The following is a 20,900-nucleotide window of genomic DNA, read 5'->3' as shown; positions in this document are numbered from 1 at the left end:
AGCACCCCAAGCAGAGCTAGCACAGGTTACAGGAGTGACATGGAAGAACGAGGAACAAAACTGCAGCAGAGGTGACACAGGTAACAGGCCTCCATGTGAGCACAAGTTAAATGTGTAACAGTTACATAAATTTTAAAAGAATACATAACAGTCTCCTTGGAAAATGACACCTTTGAAGCTGTAACAAATATTCTCCTCTGGTTTTTCAAAAATACAAACACGAGACGACTACTGATAGTAAACAGATTTCCCATTTCTTACCTTCCTGCAAACAAGCTGTACATCACCTGTGGCTGCACTACATGAACAGAAATGGTCAGTCACACAGGAAAAATGGACAGAGCATCCCCATCAACAACCAAATGTCAATGATCACTCACACCTTTGGGAGATCCGTTGCATAATTTATCCAGGCACACAGAGCCATTTTTACAGTGACACCTTGATAGCTCTAAAATATGCATAACAAGTTCTTCTAAAGGCCCACATTATACATTTAAATTACAGCATGTTAGCAGTTTGCTGGAACAGACTATTTTATAAGCCCAAAATCTGTTTTTCATAACCTCACATCACCCCCTTTCCTATAATTTAAAAATGAAAATATCAAAAAAAATTAAAATATTAAAATTTTTTTCTTTAAATTAATGAGGACCTGAAATTCACTGTCATGAATGAAACTGCATCTTCATGACTTGGCCACATTTTTTCAACTAATAGTTCCAAGGTTGACCAACAGTGTTTTGAAATGCTTGAAACTTTGATACAAGTTTACAATACAAAGCAGCTCACTATTAGCATTTATTTTGTGCAGAGCATACATCAGAAAATTATAAAAAATTCAGAATTCATTTAAGAACTATCGGATGAGAATAGGGCTAGAAGGAAAATTATTTAAGGGAACAAACAGGTAAACAAATTATTGAATTATAAGAGAAAGAAGATTCCTATCAGTTGATCAATGATAGGTCATTAACATTTTAATTAAGAGCAAAACATCTGCATTAGTTTAATGCAGAGGAACTTCACAAACCAAATCAGACAATGCAGAAGCCAGAGGACTGAGGCCCCTCTGAGAATTAGTTAAGCAGGAATTCAGGCAAATGAAAGACAGTACAAGTGGAAATCCACGTTCAGCCAGGACATCGTGAACTGCGGCTGCAACTGCAGAGACCCTGGGACATAAATAACAATGTTGAATTCAAATTCAGGGTTCTCATTAACAGAGGAATACTGGCAAAAAACAAAGCAAATGCAAAGACAAGTCACAAAATGACTTCAGGAGTTGGAAATGTAGTAATCAAAAATCAGTTTCTAGGGAAAAGGTTAGAAATATCAGTTTGTTAAAGCAAAAGGGGAGCTACAGAGGGTCACGAGGAGAAGAAATGTTGCAGGCTGAGGTTTCAGAGCAACACAAAGTTCAATGTGGGTACCAGAAAACCAGAGCTAATTAGGTAAAAATCCCCCAAGCCACTACATGGACAGGCTGACCCTTTCAACACTACCTTGAATACCTGTACCACACACAGCAGCTTGTTTTCCACAGGGCTACAGTCTCAGCAAGAACACATGTAGGAAATGAAGAAAACCACTGTGGATTTATGAAGGTACAATAAATACATATATAAAATCAGACAAGTATCTGATTATTATTTAAAATACAGGAGGGAAGTGCTGAGCTTGAGGTGGTGATTAGGCAAAACCTGACAATTTTGTCTAGCAGAGTCACCAAGAGAATTGCTGTGGGCCCTGCTGCTTGGGACAGCTAAAAGTCACGACTAGACAACACTAATGCCCAGATCTAGTCTAAGGATCCAGGTGATGTGGACCAGGATGTAAGTCCTCATTTCACTGGAAGTGAAAATACAAGTTTTTCCACTTTTGCAGTAATAGGGCCAAGGCAATAATTAAAGACAATGCACACTTGCAGTGCTGAAAATTAACTGCAGGCCTGTTATAGGAATTCTTAACAACTATGTTCAAATATTTCTTCCAGGCAATGAATCATGATTTTTCATTACTTAGAACCAGCTGAACACCATTTAAACATAACCTCTTGCACATTTGCTTTACATATCCAGCTTACTCTATCAAGTAATGCTTTTACACTTTCCTCATGTATGAAAATTATGCACCAAATAAGATTCCAAACTTGAGCAAGCTCTAATCCATGCATCCTTTATTCCATTACAATCACTGTGTTGCTTTCTAGCAACAGGACACAAACTGCAATCAATCGCAATCAATTTATACAACAATCTGAGGCTTACAGTACATTTAAGGCCTTTAAATTTGGAAAAATTAGACCTATCCTAGTAGTGTAACAATTTTTAAGTGTTTTGCATTTCTGATGCATAATCTGTGCGATTCCAGTGTCAAAGAATCAAATTACTTCTAAACTAAAAAGATCAGCTCAATGAAAATTTAGTTACATAATTCATCAAAACATAAATGTGTAAATTTTATTTTTTTTTTTTTTTGTCCTGGAAACTTTATAAAACTTTAATAGCAAAATAATATAGGGATAAAAACATATTTTTAACAAAATGTATTCAATCATATACAAACCAGAATTTTGCAGTTTATTGTAACTAGACTTAAATTAAAACTACCAATTAAGAATCTATGCACAAATGTAAATTCAAATATGTACAGTACTTTTAAAAAGTCTACAGGAATGCTTTACAGAAGGAAATGTCTGTTATGGCTATTATTCAGATAATCTGAATATTAAAATGAGTTTTTTCTAGTATTAAATTTACACATTTATTTTTAAACAAAAGCAGTTTTGTCCCTAGATCCTTTAGGAATATTCCAGTTATGCTTATACAAGTAATGGAGAGGTCGTTACAATTTAGCCCCATATAGTAGTTTGTTTATTTTCAGGTAAAAGTATATTTAAATAATTTACTTGGGAAGATCAGTAAGTTAACAAAAGAACACTAGCAGGGAGGAGGGGGAACTTCATCACAATAACTTTCCAGTTACAATACCACAGCTAGAAACTTCACAGAGAAAGAACTCCCTTAGATTGAACCCATGATTGTTCAGAACAAGCTGTAGCTCATAACAGTTGTGTTCTCCACTCTGAGAACACAGTGGGGAAAAAGTCTTTGTAGGACAGAATTAGAAATGATCTGAAGTGAGACAGAGAAAACTGATCTTCAATTAATACAGCACTAGGTAAAAAGTGTCCCCGTAAGCAGCTAGGATTCCCACTTCCTTCAGGGCAATGAAGCTAAAAATTGGTGGAATTACAGTAGTTGACCATATTTGTGTGCATTAGTAGAATCATTTCCAGATAGAAAAGACAAATTTCATCAGATGTTTGATTAGAACACCCTCAAGACAGGGTATTTCTTCATAGTATAAAGCTATTACAGCTATCCAGTTAAAGCATGTGCAAAAACAGGTAATTTCTTCCGTTCACAGTAACTGAGGTAAAATCAGGTAGGCTTCTTCAGGAGTTGGGAAGTTCATGAGATATGAACTGTTTTAGTCTCTCTAAGTACTGTGCATAAAGCTCTATGTCATTATGCCCAGCCCCTTCCACCCAGAGGGGCTCTACTGCTCGTGGACATCGCTCGTACATGGCCAGGCCATGGGAGAAATCAATCACCTCATCTTCGGTACCGTGGATGACCAGCACAGGAGAGGTCACTTTAGAGATCTTGTCAATGCTGGGGGAAGGAAAAGAAAGACACAGTTCAGTTTGGGGCTTTCAGTTTCACATGGCTGGAGAAAGCAAGCTCAACTGCTGACACACAACCCAGTTACCACTGCATGTTTTTAAATGGCTGCAGACCAATGGATTGTGCACAGTGATATGGGACAAGGCTCATTCCCAAAACATGTGTGAAAAAGGAGCCTGCACTGCCATCACCACCATCCCACCAGTGCTAACAACAACAAGTTTGAGTGGGCAGCATGCAAATAAAGTTTGGCACCCAAAAAACCCCCACCAAAACAGTGACTGTATCTATCACACAAAGCACTGTGAGGCAAGTAAGATTCCATGGGACATTCTGCAAGCCTGGACTCTTACATTACACATTATCACCTTCCAATTTAACAGCTTAGGAACTAATTAACTACATTCCAGCCATAAGATTTCTTTAAAAAAAAAAAAAAAAAAAAGCCTTGGCTCATGGAGCTTGAACCTGTCTTTGAACCCCCAAATCAGGCAGATTCAGCTAAAGGAAAACAACCTGTTCTAAGTACTGGTTGTTTAAGTTCAAATAATGAAATAGAAAACTGTGGGAGAAAAGCATTACATAGGGATATTTAACTGCAAACCACAGAAATCACACAGGATTTTACTTTATGTCATCAGACTGCTGGCTGTGACTGCAAAGTGGCCTTAGAGTACTATTTTTCCTTTTCCCCAGCTACTTTTAGCAGAGCAATATAGCTTGAAACAACCTGTCGCAGGAAAAGGGGTTCTGAGGGAAGGGAAGAGTGACAAAGGCACCTTCCCACCTAAGAGGTCAGGCCAGAAAACCCCAATTATGAAGCATCCTGGTAGCACATGAACTTGCAAGCAGTGAACAGCAGCTTTCTCTGACTCTCCTCACACAGGCCCCAGCTTTTATTTCCAGACAGCCATTTCATGCTGGTAGTTACCAATGATTCCAAATCTCTGTAGAGACACCACGTGCTAATGAACTCTCAGCTTCCTACCAGCTCCACTTCCATCAACAAATGGAGCAATGTGGAATAATGAGTGCTGGTACTACGCAATTTTATGGGAGGACAAATCTATTTCTTTATGGTAGCTAATAAAAAGTGTTTGGATTTTCCTGCTCCTGAAGAACAAGAAGGCATGCAATTTTGGCATGACCATTAATTTTACAAAATGATCAAGACTGCTTAAAATTATTTAAAAAATACAGAAGCCAGCATACCCTGACTTAAAAACAGGTTCAAAAAAGTTTTATGAAAATATAACATTAACTAAAAAGATCCAAACTGAAACACTAAGCCTCACACAAACCTCAGCATTTAGTATTCTAGAGAACTTCCACTTGTATTCCAGTGAACAGCTGAGTGTAAACACATTTCCATCTCTGTCTCTATACCTCTCAGAAAACCCCTCAGGTTCCATGCCATTTAAGGTACTGTTTAAAATTAAAATGCAGCTTTATTTCACTTTTTCTGCGTGGAACTTGAGCTGTGTGCAAGTACGCTGAATAAAAAAAAAAAATCCCAACATAAAAGAGGCATCAGAATAATGCAGATTTTGTTTTGCCCCGTAATTTTCTTCCCAAAAAATAGTATAATAGCAAAAAGTAAATACATTATAATCAATATTCTGTATAAATTGAAGCTTTAAGCCCATGAAAGGTCTGGTGTAATAGACCTATCAGTTACATACAGCTACAGAGATGTTTATGCATAATTTTTGTGGCTAGACACAAAGTTCTAATTTATTGTAGGAAACCCCTTTCACTTCAGTATTCATATAATGAAACAATTTTTTTTCCACATATATTCACAGACCATTAAGGCAGATAATATTTATATTTTTTAGAAAATTGGAAGGCATCCCATTGCCAACTCAGCGATTCATAAAGCAGTATTTAAACTGCACATTAGCCTTACTTAGTATTCTCAGCCACACAGCTCTGCAGCTAGAAAAATCTACAGAGACCAAATTCTCATGGAGTCCCAACATAAAATGCACATAATAGCAACTCACTGTAGGTGCACACAGAACTATTTTGTTTCCCACTGTGAAGACAGACAGTTGAGCTGCACACATTCATAAAGTGCACTGCTGTTTATTTTCACTGCTCCCAGTACCAAGGAAGTCAGACTGACAGCAATGAACAGCTCAGCAGGGCAAGAACAAAATACTCAAGTGCTACAGCACATCTGCTGTCACTGTTCCCCTTCCCACTTTTCTTTTTAAAACTGTTATTTGATTTGGCTGGTAACAGCTAATCACTGTTACTTCTGTAATCAGAGCTATGTTTAAGGCTTTGTTTTTTCCTCTCTCACAGAAGCATTGTAAATATTGGATTTCAGGTTTGAGGATGATGAATGAGCTGGAGTATAAGTGCTTCAAATTCAGTCTGTACCTCCAACAAGTTAATTAATTAACTAATCATCTATTTGAAAGGATTCTAAACATGGAGACTGTGAGAGCCATTATTACTTCATCATCATTCCTTCTAGCTGTTCTGGCATATGGATTTATACCTATGGCCTCCCACAGCTGCTAATTTTAATCTGTTGTAACCAAAATAAAAGAAAAATAAGAAATGCAATGAATATTCCTTACTATACTTATCACAAGCCTGACTTTCTGAAGTAAGGCCAAGTTTTGACCAAGACTTCAGTGAACGTCTGTTTTACCTTCTCCCTTCCATGGACCACCAAGCTCTTTACCTGTGTTTCCCCCTGCCCTGCTACAGAGAGACTGGCTTCCCCTATCATACTCTTTCATAACTTATACTGGATCAAATGAGAAGTTCTATAAGATTCCTACAATATCTGCTGTTCCCATGACCTCTACCATTCCCAAATATTTGGGTACACCAGGTCTGTTGCAATTGTTTTTCCAGTGAAAACTAGACTATAAAAGCAAATGTTTTATCTTAAAACCAGTTGTATATCGTTTTCTAGAGCTTCTTCAAACAAGCTTAATATCTTCTAAAAGATGGGACAGGGATTTTGGTCACAAAATCAGAATCCTACAAGATCCCCACCAGGGAGGAACAAATACAAGTCTCAGTATCTACTTACACCACCAGTCCCTTTTAAACACCTATAGAGCATGGTGAGAATAGAAAACCCCCCTTGCAGCAGTGATACATACCTTGGGAAAGCATCAAAGCAATAGGTTTTCCTGGTGTCAGGAAAAGCTACCCGTAATCCAGACATCAGGGGAGAATGGAGGATCACAGCTGCACACTCGTACCGAGATGCCAGGTCGACTGTAGGGACAGTACCAATGCTCTGACCATATAGGATAATGTTCTCAGGACTGACACCATACCTGCACAGAAAAGAAAGGTCCCTTTAAAACAAAAAAGCCAAAACACAACACATTTTACATCAATTTCACATCACAGATGCAGAAACCCCAACAAAAGTAGAGGGAGATAAAACCCAAAGCGTCCCTCCTTATCCTTTGTGGGTCTTTAAAATGTATTCTTAGGAGACTTGAACTTGCAAGTTTAAATTTTAAAGCAGTCCAGTGAAGTAAGCAACCCAAATATTACACAGGCTGAAGAGAGCTATCCTTAATGAAGGAATGGCAGTTTGGTCATTAATCTTCACCTTTTTCAGGAACAGCTCTTGTCTTTCGCTCCACAGCACAGCAAATTATAAAGGAGACTTCCCCCCTGTCCAGAGTCACTCTCAGGAACTTCAACTGGATGTCCCAAAGGCTAACAGCCCTTCCACCATTAAACAAGGCAATTACTTCTCTGCCCACCTTTAATTCCATGCAGTTGGAATAAGAAGACAAAACTGCCTTGTTAGTGATAGCAAAAGACAACAGGTCTGTTCATTTTTCCAGTGAGTGATCAGTATAAAATATTCCTCACTTTTCTTTGCCAGCTTAAAACGGGTCAAGTTTATTTTGTAACTATAAAAATACATAATTCCATAAAATGCAGGGTTCATAGTGAGTCCTGGATGGCTCCCCAATATTCCCACCCAGTCTATGAAACTGTACCAGCCTGTGTGCTGCTTCACACTGCAAAAAAAGCTGAGAATGGGACTAATTCAGTTTTCATTTAATGTATGCAAAGTAGAAAGGAATTTGGAAGGGTCACAGGAGGAGGCGACAGTGGATAAGAAGAAGTGAAGAATATTTGGCCATCAGAACTTGTTAGGAAAGCTGCAGATCAAAGCTGTTACTCAATTATAAAGTATCTATCCAGACTTCTCTCTGTTAACTCCACCTCCCATTGCAAGCTGTATAATCAAATGCAGAAAAGAACACATTTCTAGTAGAAAATAATTTCTGTAAAACATGTCTTTTTGATGGTCAACATTATCTACAATCCTGCTGTCACTGCTGTGACAATGAAAAACAAACCCTGCAGTTTAGGCTACACCCCATGCACACCTGGGAGGTTTCAATTTCCTTTCAAAGCCACTTGCAAGGTGAACACCAGGCCTGGAGAGTACTTGACTTTCAAGCAGCTAAATGATTTGGTTTGTGCCAAAAGAGAAAATTACAATAGAAGAAAGATCAATTAATAATTTAAATTAAGAATAATCCAGTACTAATCATCCAATTACAGGCTGTCAAGACTGCTTTGCTCCATGATGAAGTATATCTAGACTGGATTGCAGCCTCTGTGAAACTCAAATTTTCTTAGTATTTTTATACTGCTGAGCATAAGGGTGCTTTTGGCATCTACTGTTATATGAATAAGCAACTGTATAAAAATATCTCTCAGGAGTAAAATTTTATCCTCTTGGTAACCAAGCAGCAGCTGATGCTGGCGGTCTGTCACCACAGCCACAGCCTGATGTTTTTAAAAAGATGCTGTGTAGCTCTTTTAGCAGAGTTTTTTTCTCCCTTGGTGTTAGATATGGTCCAGCACACAGCAGGGCCTGGTTGACTCAGCTAACAGGACCTTGGAACAAAGTCTTGTCATCACAGTCTTCATTCCATCTGCTGGGTGGGGAGGGCTGGAGGCACACACCCCAAAGGCACCACATGCACCCAGCCTATCTGCCAGCTGTTGCATCATATTAAGGACAGGCAGAAATGCATCAGCATCAGGGATACAAAAAAACAGGACTGGAACATGATCGCCTACACGGCATTTCAGTGGGCATGGAATGATATTAATGCTGGTAGGTTTTGCAATGCCATCCTGAACTGCATGATAAATGGGAAGTTTTCTTTCTAAAATGTTTACAATGTAAGCCGAATGTTCAAACAGATGTTTGAATGAGAGTCACAAGCTGACAGGACAGCACAGGGTGGAAAGAGAATTCAACATATCCAATTGCCTTAGTATGGCAATTTTCACCAACACTGATCTGCTTTAGACTCACTCCTCTTGATGTTTTTTTTTTGTTTGTTTCTGAACACATCTCATATTGTAAGGGGAGTAACTTTGCTGCTGTGGCAATAGATACTCTAGAAAAAAATCTGTTTCACAGTATGTCAGGTGAAGTCAGATACAGTCTATAGCATCATAAAAAATGCCCAGAGATACGTCTAAACTTAAAGTAGCCCTTCATCACTACAACTATTCAGTATCCAACTCCACATAAAGGAAATGTGACAATCTGGACAAAATCAATAATTGTAGAAGGGTATTAGGACACTGAATTAGTGCACTCTTAGCCTATCATTAGAGTAAATGTGTTTTCTGCTTTACATTTCTACCGACTAACAAGTAAAAGAATCTCTGGGGCTGTTTTATTTAGGGACAGTTCCCCTTTTCAAGACAGAAGTTACTGTAACAGATTTATCTTTTTAAGCCCTTTACCATTAGGTCATCACTCGGCAAGCGAGGTATCGAGCTTACCGCAAACATCAGCAGAAACAGCTACATGTAATATTTATTTATCGTGAGGCCAAAGGACACGGGACAACTCATGAGCGAAGGCCATGAATAATTGAGCTGTGCAAGGTCCTCAGAGCTGAAGGCCACTGCTTGGCTCCGTGATCCTCTGCATCCTCACCCACGCTGCCCCGAGGTGACTCAGCGAGCACTGCTCAGCCCAGGTACCAACCCACCTGGGGGCTTCATCTTTAAAACACAACGTTCTTACAGGCTGGGTCCCTCCCTCACTCTCTGCAAACTTCCTTGTATTAGATCCTTGCACAACAGGAGCAGTGATACAGAAAGTGAAAGAGAACAGGAGAAGAGCAGACATGGGTAACAAGGTGGCAATGAAAGAGAAACCGGGTGACACAGAAAAAGGGAAAGAATATGGTAGAAAAAGGCAAAAGACACTCTGCAAAGAGAGGAATCCTGTTACAGACTGCTCTCCTATTAAGGAAGAAAGTCTTTCCACCAGCTAAACAGAAGCTCCTAAAAATAACTTCCTTGAAACACACAAGCTTTGGTCTCTGTGGAAACAGAGCTCCATCCGACGGAGCAGGAGAGCCAAGTAAAATTTCTGGATATGCTTGGGCTCTTCTCCTGTGGAGCCCCATAAGAGAGTTCTAAACAAGCAGGGCAACACAGCAACATGGAAACCAGCCTCCAGCAAAGCCAGAGCAGGAAACAACTCAGTTACCATGGGCATATGCAAAACTCTGCTTTGACAAAGGGGGGAAAAAGAGAAGAAAAATGGGAAGGTGTGCTTTTTTTTCCCAAAGGGAACTTCATTCCTGAGAACTGCAGCTACTACTGTATAAATGACGCAAGCATTTCTGCTCACCCTTACCCACAAACACAGGTGGCAAAGCTCAAAGCTCTCCAGCCAGTCCAGTCTCAATAACCAACAAGTACACGGTGTGGCTTACACATTCCATTTGTGTGAGCAGAAAAGCCCCCAGCAACCTTCACAACTAGCAACCTAGTACAGCTCTCTGTACCTAATGCTCCAGGCCAGGTCTAGCTAAAGCCCCAAAACAGCCCCCCAGTCTTTAATAACAGTAGTTTGAGGGTTTTTTCCTCCCTGTGTTATTGCCTCAGTAAATACAAATGAGGTTTACCAGCAATTCTGGTCTCCCCATGCTAGCATGAACTACGTGCACAGAAGCTGGTTATTAAGAATCCACACCCCAGACTCTTCTACTTATTCCTTTGCAGAGTAATAAGAGACTTCAGTCATGCCAGCAGATCAGTGGGATGCAGGAGACTGGGAATATTGCTGTCAGAGAGCGCAGCAAAGGAGAATGAGACACTGCTTGTAGTTCCCCTGCTTGGCTGAAGGGCTGTGGCTCAGGCCATGTCCCTCCTCAGTTTCCTCATACAACACCGATGATGGCATCAAGTGCCATGCAAAGTACCTCGGACTTTCTGCATGACAGCACTATGTGCAAACTATGCATTATCTCAAAGCATCTTTAATTATGAGCCTAAGATACCAAATCTCTCCTCCCCCCAGGGCTCCAGCTTTGAACCATAGAGCTGGAAAGTTTACCATTGCTATTTTTACTCTCTCCTTGCTCAGTGGAGAGTGCCAGTGGAATGCTGCTGTGGGGACTCCAGACGTGTCACAGCTGAAGCCCTGAAATGTTCACAGCCAAAGCTGCCAGTCCTCAAAAGTACCAAATACATATTCATTAATGAGGCCAGTCCTTTTTTCAGGCTATCCATGAAGCTAACCTCACCTTGCATTTTCAGTTTGAATGTTTATGATATTTGCTGTCCCATTATCCCTTACCTGAACAGGAAAGCACAGAGAGTAGCCTGTATACAGCAACAGCAATAAATTAGTTTTCAGAAACTGTTTATGCAGAGTACTTTGATGGCACAAACCCCACTCCATAATGCTGTTGAGACATAGTGTTTAACTGCTACTAAACTAAGGCAGGCACTGATGGGCGAGTTCCTCCTTACAACACAAAGTACATAAATTTACAGGGCCAGGAAAATGAGGTAACAGCTCCTGCATTCTCACAAGGGGACTGAGTCTGAAACTGGGCACTCCCCTCTCCAGAAAACACCAATGAAATAAATCATTTTCAAGACACAAAGAAAATCCAGTATACATCAGGAGTAACACAAATCATATCCTAATTTGGAGTACCTTTGCCAGATCATACATGTGCTCAGCTCTTCGTAACCCATTCAAGTCTGTTTCTTTTCACACAAACCCATTTGTCACAAAATACTATTTATCATCTTTTCAAAATGCATTATCTCTAAGTTTAATAATCCAGAGAAATTTAGATAACTTGTTAAGAACCACAGATAGGTATCCTTTAGCATCATTATACACTTCCATAAGATATCCATGTACATTTTCAGAAATGAGTGGCTATTTAATCCTGTATTAATCTAAAAATCTGATTCTGGGGGTAGAAAGAGAAACAAAAATCCTCAAGTAAGTCACACATGCAGATTGCATATACTGAGTATGATTTTATGTTGTGTGACTTTTACATTAAAATAAATTGACACTAGCAACTTAGTCAATAATGATCATTGCAAGAAATTTACAATATCAGAACAAAACACTGGATTTTGCCTTGTAGTTCAGCAAGTACCATTCCAGCATGTCAGCCACAATATCAGAGAAATTACAGCAGATTTTCAGTCTAAATGCCAACATTAAATTGAGAGGAATGCATTAGATTGAGGATTTTTTGAGTTAACCATAACAACTATCAAATGAGAAAAATCAGATTTTGAAATTCACAGGAAACCCTGGCACACAAGAAGTGCCCCTGTGCCAGTTTCCTTTAATTCACACAAACATAGGTCTGAAATTCCTCACTGTTTTACTGACACTGACTCTTTAAATCATGAGATTTCCTTCTCTACCTTCTTCCTCTCTCCAGGCCCACAAGTACTATGCCATTCAAGCTCAGGCATACCACACTCTATTTCACTTCACATTTTCAAGGAGCTAAGAGCCAAAACCAGGTTGTATTCTGGCTTATGAAGCTGCAAAAGAGAGAGACTAATTTTTCTGGCCTATATCCCAGCACACTGTCACAGGAGCAGACAAGTAATTCCACAAATGTGTTCACTCTCAAAATAATTTAAATGGCTGACAGAGAAATTTAATCAAGGACTCCACCAGTTTTACATCACTATTACTTTTACTACCACACCAGAGAGTCATTTGATTATGCCATGGAGAAACCCCAGTGCTAACCAATATAATCTGATAAAATGAACCTATGACTCTTGAAACTACCCTCTTACAGGCAATTTTGGATGTTATCAGCAAATATCACACTCCCACAGGCTTGTTGGACTCTGTGACTGCAGCACTAATCCAGTGATGTACCAGCTCCTGTTTTCATACCAATAATACATGGATCAAGTGGAAGCAACTTCTAGGCATTTCTGAGGATAATAATTTGCCCTGCAGTAACTTAATTACACCAAAGCATGAAATCACTGCAACTGGTTCTTGATTACTGTCCTGAGATGATCAGCAATCTGTTATCAAACACTGAGAACTGTGCTCACCGTTCAACCAAGTCCTGACAAGGATATTGAGTATCACTGGAGAGCTCAAGCATCCATGACAAAAGCAGGTACCTACACACTGCTGAGGAGTGAGGCCACTGCAAGTTTGCCCTGAACAACCAGGGTAGGTAAAGGTAAATGGTATTTCATGGCATTCTCTAGTACAAACTGTAATGAGATTACATTTAAAATTAACTGAATTATGATAATCTGCACTGAGTGGCTTTGGGGTGACAGTTAGATGACTTATTCTTAATCCAAATAATACTAGCTTGTCTAAAAAATGTTCCTTTTGAAATACAGCCTTAAGTCACCTTTTGTTCATCTGCCTCAAACACAGGCTCCTGAAGCTGCCATGTTTCAAAGTGGGAAACACCTTCTCTGCCTAAAGTAAAACTGCTGAGGACTCAGAGCAAGCCAAGTGAACAGTAAATGCACTGCCCTCCTTTTTTCCCCCCAGCTTCACCTTCACAAGGAAGTTCCTTTTCCCCCAGGCAAAAAATGGGCAATCTGTGTTTGCAGATCTGTTTATGTTTTTAAGGAACTATAAAGTAAAAAATCTCCTTTGTTTTCTCTTGTACTGAGGACTCAACTGTATTTATAACATAACTTTTCTCCACCACAATAACCCAGGATACTGATTTTGGTGTTTGGCTTATAATAGATTGCTCATTTGTCTACCACATGAACTAGCAGTTTTACATATAAACAACAAACAGATTTGGAACAGTTGCTTCTGCCTGACTGAGGATTTGTTGGGTTTTTTATTTCCCTAGATAGCAAGGAGGCAGGGAATAGAGTTTTCATTAAAAGTGCACTGAAATTTAAGCAGGAACTTGTGCCACAGGCATGCTGATGTAATAGACTAACTTAGCCCCTACAAGCATTAATTCTTTCATATTGAGTGAAAGCAAAAAGGCCATTGACAAGCAAAAAGGACTCTTGTAAAACATCCAGAAATAACGAGCAATGATGTGGCTCAGCCATCTGTTGAACTCCTACCTTCATCATTCTACTGCTGTATGACAAAAGGAGAATAACACTCCAAACTCAGTGCACACTCATGCAATGAGAGGGAGTGAGCACCTTCCTAAATAACCAACTCTAAATGTTGGGGGTTGTCTTATTTCTCTAATCCCAGGGGCAAATACAAACCAAACTCTCTGTAATTTGAAATACAAGAAGCTAATGGAAATAGAACCTAAACACATGGATATATTCAAACATAATTCCCACTGCCCCCAACTTTCTTTGCTTTAGCACCCTTAAAAATCAACTGGAGTTCTGCAGACAGCACTGGCACAAGATTATGGCTTGAACTTGAACAAAAATGGGAGCTCTCTACTCCTCACAGTTTCCTACTTCTTCCAAAGTGCTTTCTTAGACCAATCTTGATTCACACCATTTAGTCCCACGACACAACAGGTAAATGGCATATAAAATGAATTTTTTACTCCAGTTATTTTAAAAATAGAGCACTGAAGTTAATGTTAGTGAAGTATTTTGCATTTAATTAAGATGCTCTGTAGCAAATAAACCTGGAATACAGAAGACTGGAAACTTTTGCTGGCCACTGAGCACTATTTTTATGACTACAGCATCAATAATTCACAAATACTCAGTCAGCTACTTCTAGTACATACTCTTTACTGCAAGCAGTGTACAAAACCTATACAGTCACTCTCTAAGGTACATTTAAATAAATTGAGACAGCAGAAAAATTCAGCTACTTTCACAGAGCAGCTCAGTCTATAGTATCTTCTGAAGGAATCCATTATCTTCACCCTCAGTGTCTATCTCATCTCTCTCCTGCTGGGGTATTTTTCCTCCAACTGCACACATACCCTATGCTCTAATACAGCAGAGCTAAGACAGATGAGTGTACTCCTCCTAACACTTGATGTGACATTAAAACTTCAACCATCTTTTTACTGTTGCAAAAAGGCTGCACTTTTGGGCATCCTACACACAAAACCTGAAAATAAGGTAAACTACTCCCTAAAGATGTGTGCCTAGTAAGGGTTGTTATGAAAAACAAGAAAGACTTGATAATATCCATGTACATTAACACATTATCTTTTAATGTAAAGATGTCAGTTAAAACAAGTATGTGTCAACTACTACAGAAATGGATTCCCTAGGAGACATTAAGCAAACCTGAGTGCAAATACTAATGCTAGTTATGCATTCCCACAAGTTTTGTGCTTTCATAGGCATTTCTTCAGTTTCAGCTACTTCCAAACTGGAGAGCCTTGCCTTATTCCCCAGGCTGAAATTTCACAGTGAGCCAATGCATTTTGGCTCACCTCCCAAGCCCATCACTTAACCCTCCTCACCAGCCTTGGCTCAGCACTGGGAACTGAGGGATTACAAGCCTGCAGGAAACAATCTTGCAGCTCCTCCACAGTTCTCAAAGTACTTTTGTTCAGGAGCACTGCCTTCTTCTTCTGGTATTTCCCTCTGTTCACTGAGGCCCCTCTGACACCTGTCTCTGCTCTTGCCAGGACTCTTCACATCAAACACCAACTTCTTGATGTATTTCCCTCGCCCCTACACACCTGAGGCAGCACGCTGAGGTGAGGCCACCCTGCTGTGGCACTAAGTGCCATGAGCTGCACCCAGGCAAGGCTTAAACCTCTGACTCATGAGCTGGGATTATTCATGGGAGGAGCACAGTGCCTTTTGACCAGAGCTGCTGCCTGTTCCACCCATCTCTGACATTTCTCCCCTTGCACCAGCTCCAGCCCAGCTGCCCACAAAGCAGGGAATAACTGCTCCAGTGCACAAACCAGGACTAGTCAAAAAGACTAGTCAAACCAGTCTGGACAAAAAGAAATGGCCCCAGCTAAGTCTTCTTTCAATGCATCTGGCTGTAGTATCTGAAAACAGCTATCCTTGTAGAAGCATAGAACAAAACAAGACTAACCTAGACTGTAATGGTTCAAATTGCAAAGCTCACCAAAAATGTCTCACCAGAAAATTTGCACAGCTGGTTAGTTACACACACTGTAACTTCATAAAAAATGTTATTCCTGACCTAAGGATCCTAAACTAGAAGGGTATCTGTAAATTTGGCTGAAGGCTGTTTGTTGCCTGGATGCTACAGCAGCATTAAATGATTTGCTCACGCTTGAATCAATACTTTGGAGACTAATATTTGGAAGATTAGGTGAAAAAAATTCAAAGCAGAGCACTCAGAAACTGATATCTGTAGATCTTGGCCCCTGAACTGCTCAGGTAATCAGTCCCACCACTCTTTGAATTCAAAATATTTTCTTTTGTGTGGGGGGCTTCTGTTCTGTGGTTTGTTGTTCATGCTTTTTTCCATTCTTACCTTCCTTTTGCATGCTCTTTTATCTGTTTATTGAATTTTATGTTTCAGCCTCTAAGTAAAGACTATTTCATCTACTGATTTTACTACGAACTTCACATTCTCAAATATTAGCAGCATTAAATTACTTGGTTTTGCTACAATTATTTGATACAGCTGACAAGCCATTAAATGTGAAATATGTGGCTGTTGAGGGTTAGGTGTCCTTTTTTTTTGTTTTTGTTTGTTTTGTCGTTCTGGCCTGCCCGGGGAATTTTTACCCATTATGTGCTGGGGCAACCTAACTACCGGTACTTAGGGGTGATTGACAACGGACAAAGAGTAGCCGGGCCCAGGGGGGGAAAGGGGGCAGAAAAGGAGGGTGGGGACAGTTTTTTAGCTGGTTTTTCTCCGGCTTCGGGGAAGGACGTTCGTGTGCTGGGTCGCGGAGCGGCTGCGGTGGAGAGAAGGGATTTTCGCCATCACCCAGACGGAGCAGTTGCTTCTTCTCCTTCTCCCCTCTTGGTTGGTGGCCTCGCACCCCCTGCCCTGCCGGGACGTGTGGCAGCCACCGCCGCGGAGCTGCTGATACACCTCATCCACCGGCCCAGGATCTCAGCTCATCCCTGCTGTTCCAGCCGACTGTTCCCCGGAGCCCTGCAGGAGCACCGGGACTGACTGCCCGAGGGGTTTGTGAAAAACGAAACCTCTCCTCCACCCCATCTCAGCTGAGAGAGCTTGTCCCCGGGGTCCCTGGTTCTGTGTTCTTGTTATTGCTGTAGTTATTGTTTGTTTGTTTGCCTGGTTATACTAGTAAAGAACTGTTATTCCTATCCCCAGATCTCTGCCTGAAAGCCCCTTGATTTCAAATTTATAATAATTCGGAGGGAGGGGGTCTACATTTCTTTCACCCCAAGGGAGGCTCCTGCTCTCCCTAGCAGACACCTGTCTTCTAGAACCAAGGACAGATTTTGGCGCCCAACGTGGGGCTCGAGAGGAAAAGGGCAAAAAAAGGAATAAACAGTTCTTAAATAACCTAACTTTTGTGTGCTGGATTTAGAAACCTTGTTAGGTAGAACCATGTTGTTGAGCTTACCCAGGTTCGAGGGGCATGTGGTCACAGCTATATTTCTCCCATTTGCTGTACCTTACTTAAATATGGGTCCTATAACTAAGGCTACTGTGGCTATTATCCAGCTTGTTTTGTGGGTTGATAAGGTGAGGAATTCATGGATGTTTAACGTCCTCTGGACGGCGGGCTCATGGATTCAGAGCTGTCACACACTAACTGGATGGTTTTTGGGTTACTATAATAATGGTACCTACTGGGAGAAAAAGACAGCTGGGGAAATTTTCTCCCAACCTTTCACCCAGTTCCTTGGGCCTACCCCGCCAGTTTTCGAAGGGTTAAAATCTTCTCTGAATGCTAATGACATCTTACAGTGGCTGGCGGTACTGATAGGCCTGTTCTACCTAGCCTTCAGAGACAAAGGGAAAGAGACAGGGGGTGCTGCCCCAGAGCCTGGCACAGCCCCGGAGACAGGGGGTGCTGCTCTAGAGCCTGGCACAGCCCCAGAGACAGGGAGTGCTGCTCTAGAGCCTGGCACAGCCCCAGAGACAGGGGGTGCTGCTCTAGAGCCTGGCACAGCCCCAGAGACAGGGGGTGCTGCTCTAGAGCCTGCCCCTGCCCCACAGCCCACCTCAGAAATGAACCACCCAGAGTGGGTGGGGGTTCTGGTGAAGGAGATACGTGAGATGAGCCAGAAGATAGAGTGCATCTCCTCAGCTGCTGAGAAACTCACCCTCTGCCCCGAAGAGGGAGAGTCTGATGGTGCAGCAGCAGTGGAACCCACAGAAGACGTTACAAACCGTCCAGGTTTCCAGCTGAACCACAAGGGCAGTCACAGCCAGCAGCTGTTGCCCCTGTGGAAACCAGGAAGTCTAAGATGAAATCACAGCACCCTGTTGATAAGAATAAGAAAAGAGGGCCCTCACACACCACAGGGGAGCCAGAAGTTGAAATCATTACTGAGACTCTGACATATGATAGTCTCCGTAAGTTCCAAAAAGACATCTTGAGGCGGGGGAGTGAGCCTTATACACCCCGGTTCCTCCGGGTCTGGGACCTTATGGGTACAGGCGTGCAGCTGGATGGTGGTGAGGCAAGGAATGTGGGGACCCTTGACCCAGGACTCAGGTGTGAATCAGGTATTCGTCAGGGAGCAAGGGCCCCTTTCCCTCTGGGAGCGGCTTTTGACGAGTGTAAGAGAGAGGGTTTTTCCACAGAGAGAGAATGGAAGAGCACTATCATAGAAGGGAATGGAAAACCATTGAGGAAGGGATCCAACAACTGAGAGAAGTGGCGATATTAGAGGTCCTTTTTGGGAGGGGTGGACAGCATGATAATGACCCCGACAAAGTCAGGTGCACTGGGCAGATGTTGTGGAGTCTGGCAAATCTAGGGCCACGTGACTACACCACCTATATTGCACTGATTAACGCTGATAACAGCCGAGAGACGGTGGGTTCTGTTGCCACCAGGCTTAGAAATTACGACAGTATGGTCCATGGCCCGCAGCAGGCTAAGATTTCCGCTGTGATTAAGGAACTCAAAGAGGAGATGAGGGAAAATGAGGGAAGAGATGAGGAAGAGCAGTTCCCATATGGCACCAGTGCGGGTCACAAGCCCAAAACTCCAAGGCCCAGCGTCCCCCAGCTAGAGAGAGAGGGTACACCTCACGAACTGAGCTGTGGTTCTTTCTACGTGACCATGGGGGAAGACATGGGAAAGTGGGATGGGAAACCCACTTCTGCCCTGGCAGCACGAGTGCGTCAAACTCAGGCAGGGAACCAGTAACCAGAAAGGTTCCACTAAAGTGAAGGTAGCCTCAACCTCCCGTGACCAAACTGCCAGATATTACAGGAAAGAGGATGATCCCCTTGAAGGAAACCTCTAGCATGTATGCCCAGGGAGGAGAGGATGACCAGTGCTAGAGGGGCCCTGCCTCTAGCCAGGAAGGGGCACGGGGAAAACCGGGTCTTTTGGACGGTGTGGATCCGATGGCCTGGCACATCAGAGCCACAAAAATACGAAGCTTTAGTTGATACTGGTGCACAGTGTAACCCTAATGCCCTCAGGGCATGTGGGGGGCAGAACCTGTTTCCATTGCTGGGGTGACGGGGGGGATCGCAGCAGTTGACTCTGTTGGAAGCGAGGTGAGCCTGACTGGGAAGGAGTGGCAGAAAACATCCCATTGTGACTGCCCCAGAGGCCCCGTGTATTCTGGGCATGGACTTCCTTCGAAATGGCTATTACAAAGACCCAAAGGGACTCAGGTGGGCTTTTGGAATAGCTGCTGTGGAGGCAGAGGACATTAAGCAATTGAACACCTTGCCTGGACTATCAGAGAACCCATCTGCAGTAGGACTCCTGAAAGTGGAAGAACAGCGAGTACCAATTGCCACCTCGGACAGTGCACCGCCGGCAGTATAGGACAAATCGAGATGCTGTGATCCCCATCCACAAGATGATCCGAGAGTTGGAGAGCCAAGGGGTGGTCAGCAAAACCCACTCACCCTTCAACAGCCCCATCTGGCCTGTGCGCAAGTCTGACAGAGAATGGAGATTGACTGTGGACTATCGTGCATTGAATGAAGGGGCTCCACCTCTGCGCGCTGCCGTGCCGGGACATGCTGGAGCTCCAGTACGAGCTGGAGTCCAAGGCAGCGAAGTGGTACGCCACTATTGACATTGCTAATGCATTTTTTCTCCCATTCCCCTGGCAGCAGAATGCAGGCCTCAGTTTGCCTTCACGTGGAGGGGAGTGCAGTACACTGGAAACCGACTGCCCCAGGGGTGGAAGCACAGCCCCACCATCTGCCATGGACTGATCCAAGCTGCCCTGGAAAAGGGTGAGGCTCCAGAACATCTGCAGTACATTTGATGACATCATTGTGTGGGGGAACACAGCAAGTGGAAGTATTTGAGAAAGGGGAAAAGATCATCCAGATTCTGCTAGAAGCCGGCTTTGCCATCAAGAAGAACAAAGTCAAAGGACCTGCTCGAGAGATCCCAGTTCCTGGGAGTAAAGTGGCAAGATGGACGGCGTCAGATTCCCGCTGAGGTCATCAATAAGATCACTGCAATGTCTCCACCCACCAGCAAGAAGGAAACGCAAGCTTTCCTAGGTGCCATAGGTTTTTGGAGGATGCACATTCCTGAGTACAGCCAGATCGTGAGCCCTCTCTACCTGGTTACCCGAAAAAAGAATGATTTCCACTGGGGCCCTGAACAACAAACAAGCCTTTGCTCAGATCAAACAGGAGATCGCTCATGCAGTAGCTCTTGGCCCAGTCAGAACAGGGACCAGACGTGAAGAACGTGCTCTACTCTGCAGCTGGGAACAATGGCTTGTCCTGGAGCCTTTGGCAGAAAGTGCCTGGGGAGACTCGAGGCCGACCACTGGGATTCTGGAGCCGAAGCTACAGAGGGTCCGAAGCCAATTACACTCCCA

At 42.4% G+C, this 20,900-nt stretch overlaps 1 protein-coding gene across 1 annotated transcript in view; it reads right to left on the bottom strand.

The window, feature by feature from the left end:
* Positions 1-2,162: 2,162 nt before the first annotated feature.
* ABHD17C (abhydrolase domain containing 17C, depalmitoylase) overlaps positions 2,163-20,900 on the bottom strand; it is a 35,837-nt gene continuing 17,099 nt past the window's right edge. Inside the window, exons 2-3 of the mRNA XM_005521559.3 lie at positions 6,821-7,000; positions 2,163-3,680 (exon numbers count right to left, since the gene is read on the bottom strand). Coding sequence (XP_005521616.1) covers positions 3,461-3,680; positions 6,821-7,000 — 400 coding nt within the window. The 3' untranslated portion in view covers positions 2,163-3,460. The remainder of the gene's footprint in view (positions 3,681-6,820; positions 7,001-20,900) is intronic.

This window comes from Pseudopodoces humilis, chromosome 16, assembly GCF_049639895.1.
Source record: "Pseudopodoces humilis isolate 2021_Gansu_Grassland_sample_001 chromosome 16, ASM4963989v1, whole genome shotgun sequence".
Classification (NCBI taxonomy): Eukaryota; Metazoa; Chordata; class Aves; order Passeriformes; family Paridae; genus Pseudopodoces; species Pseudopodoces humilis.
This window is presented reverse-complemented; position numbering and strand designations above follow the sequence as displayed.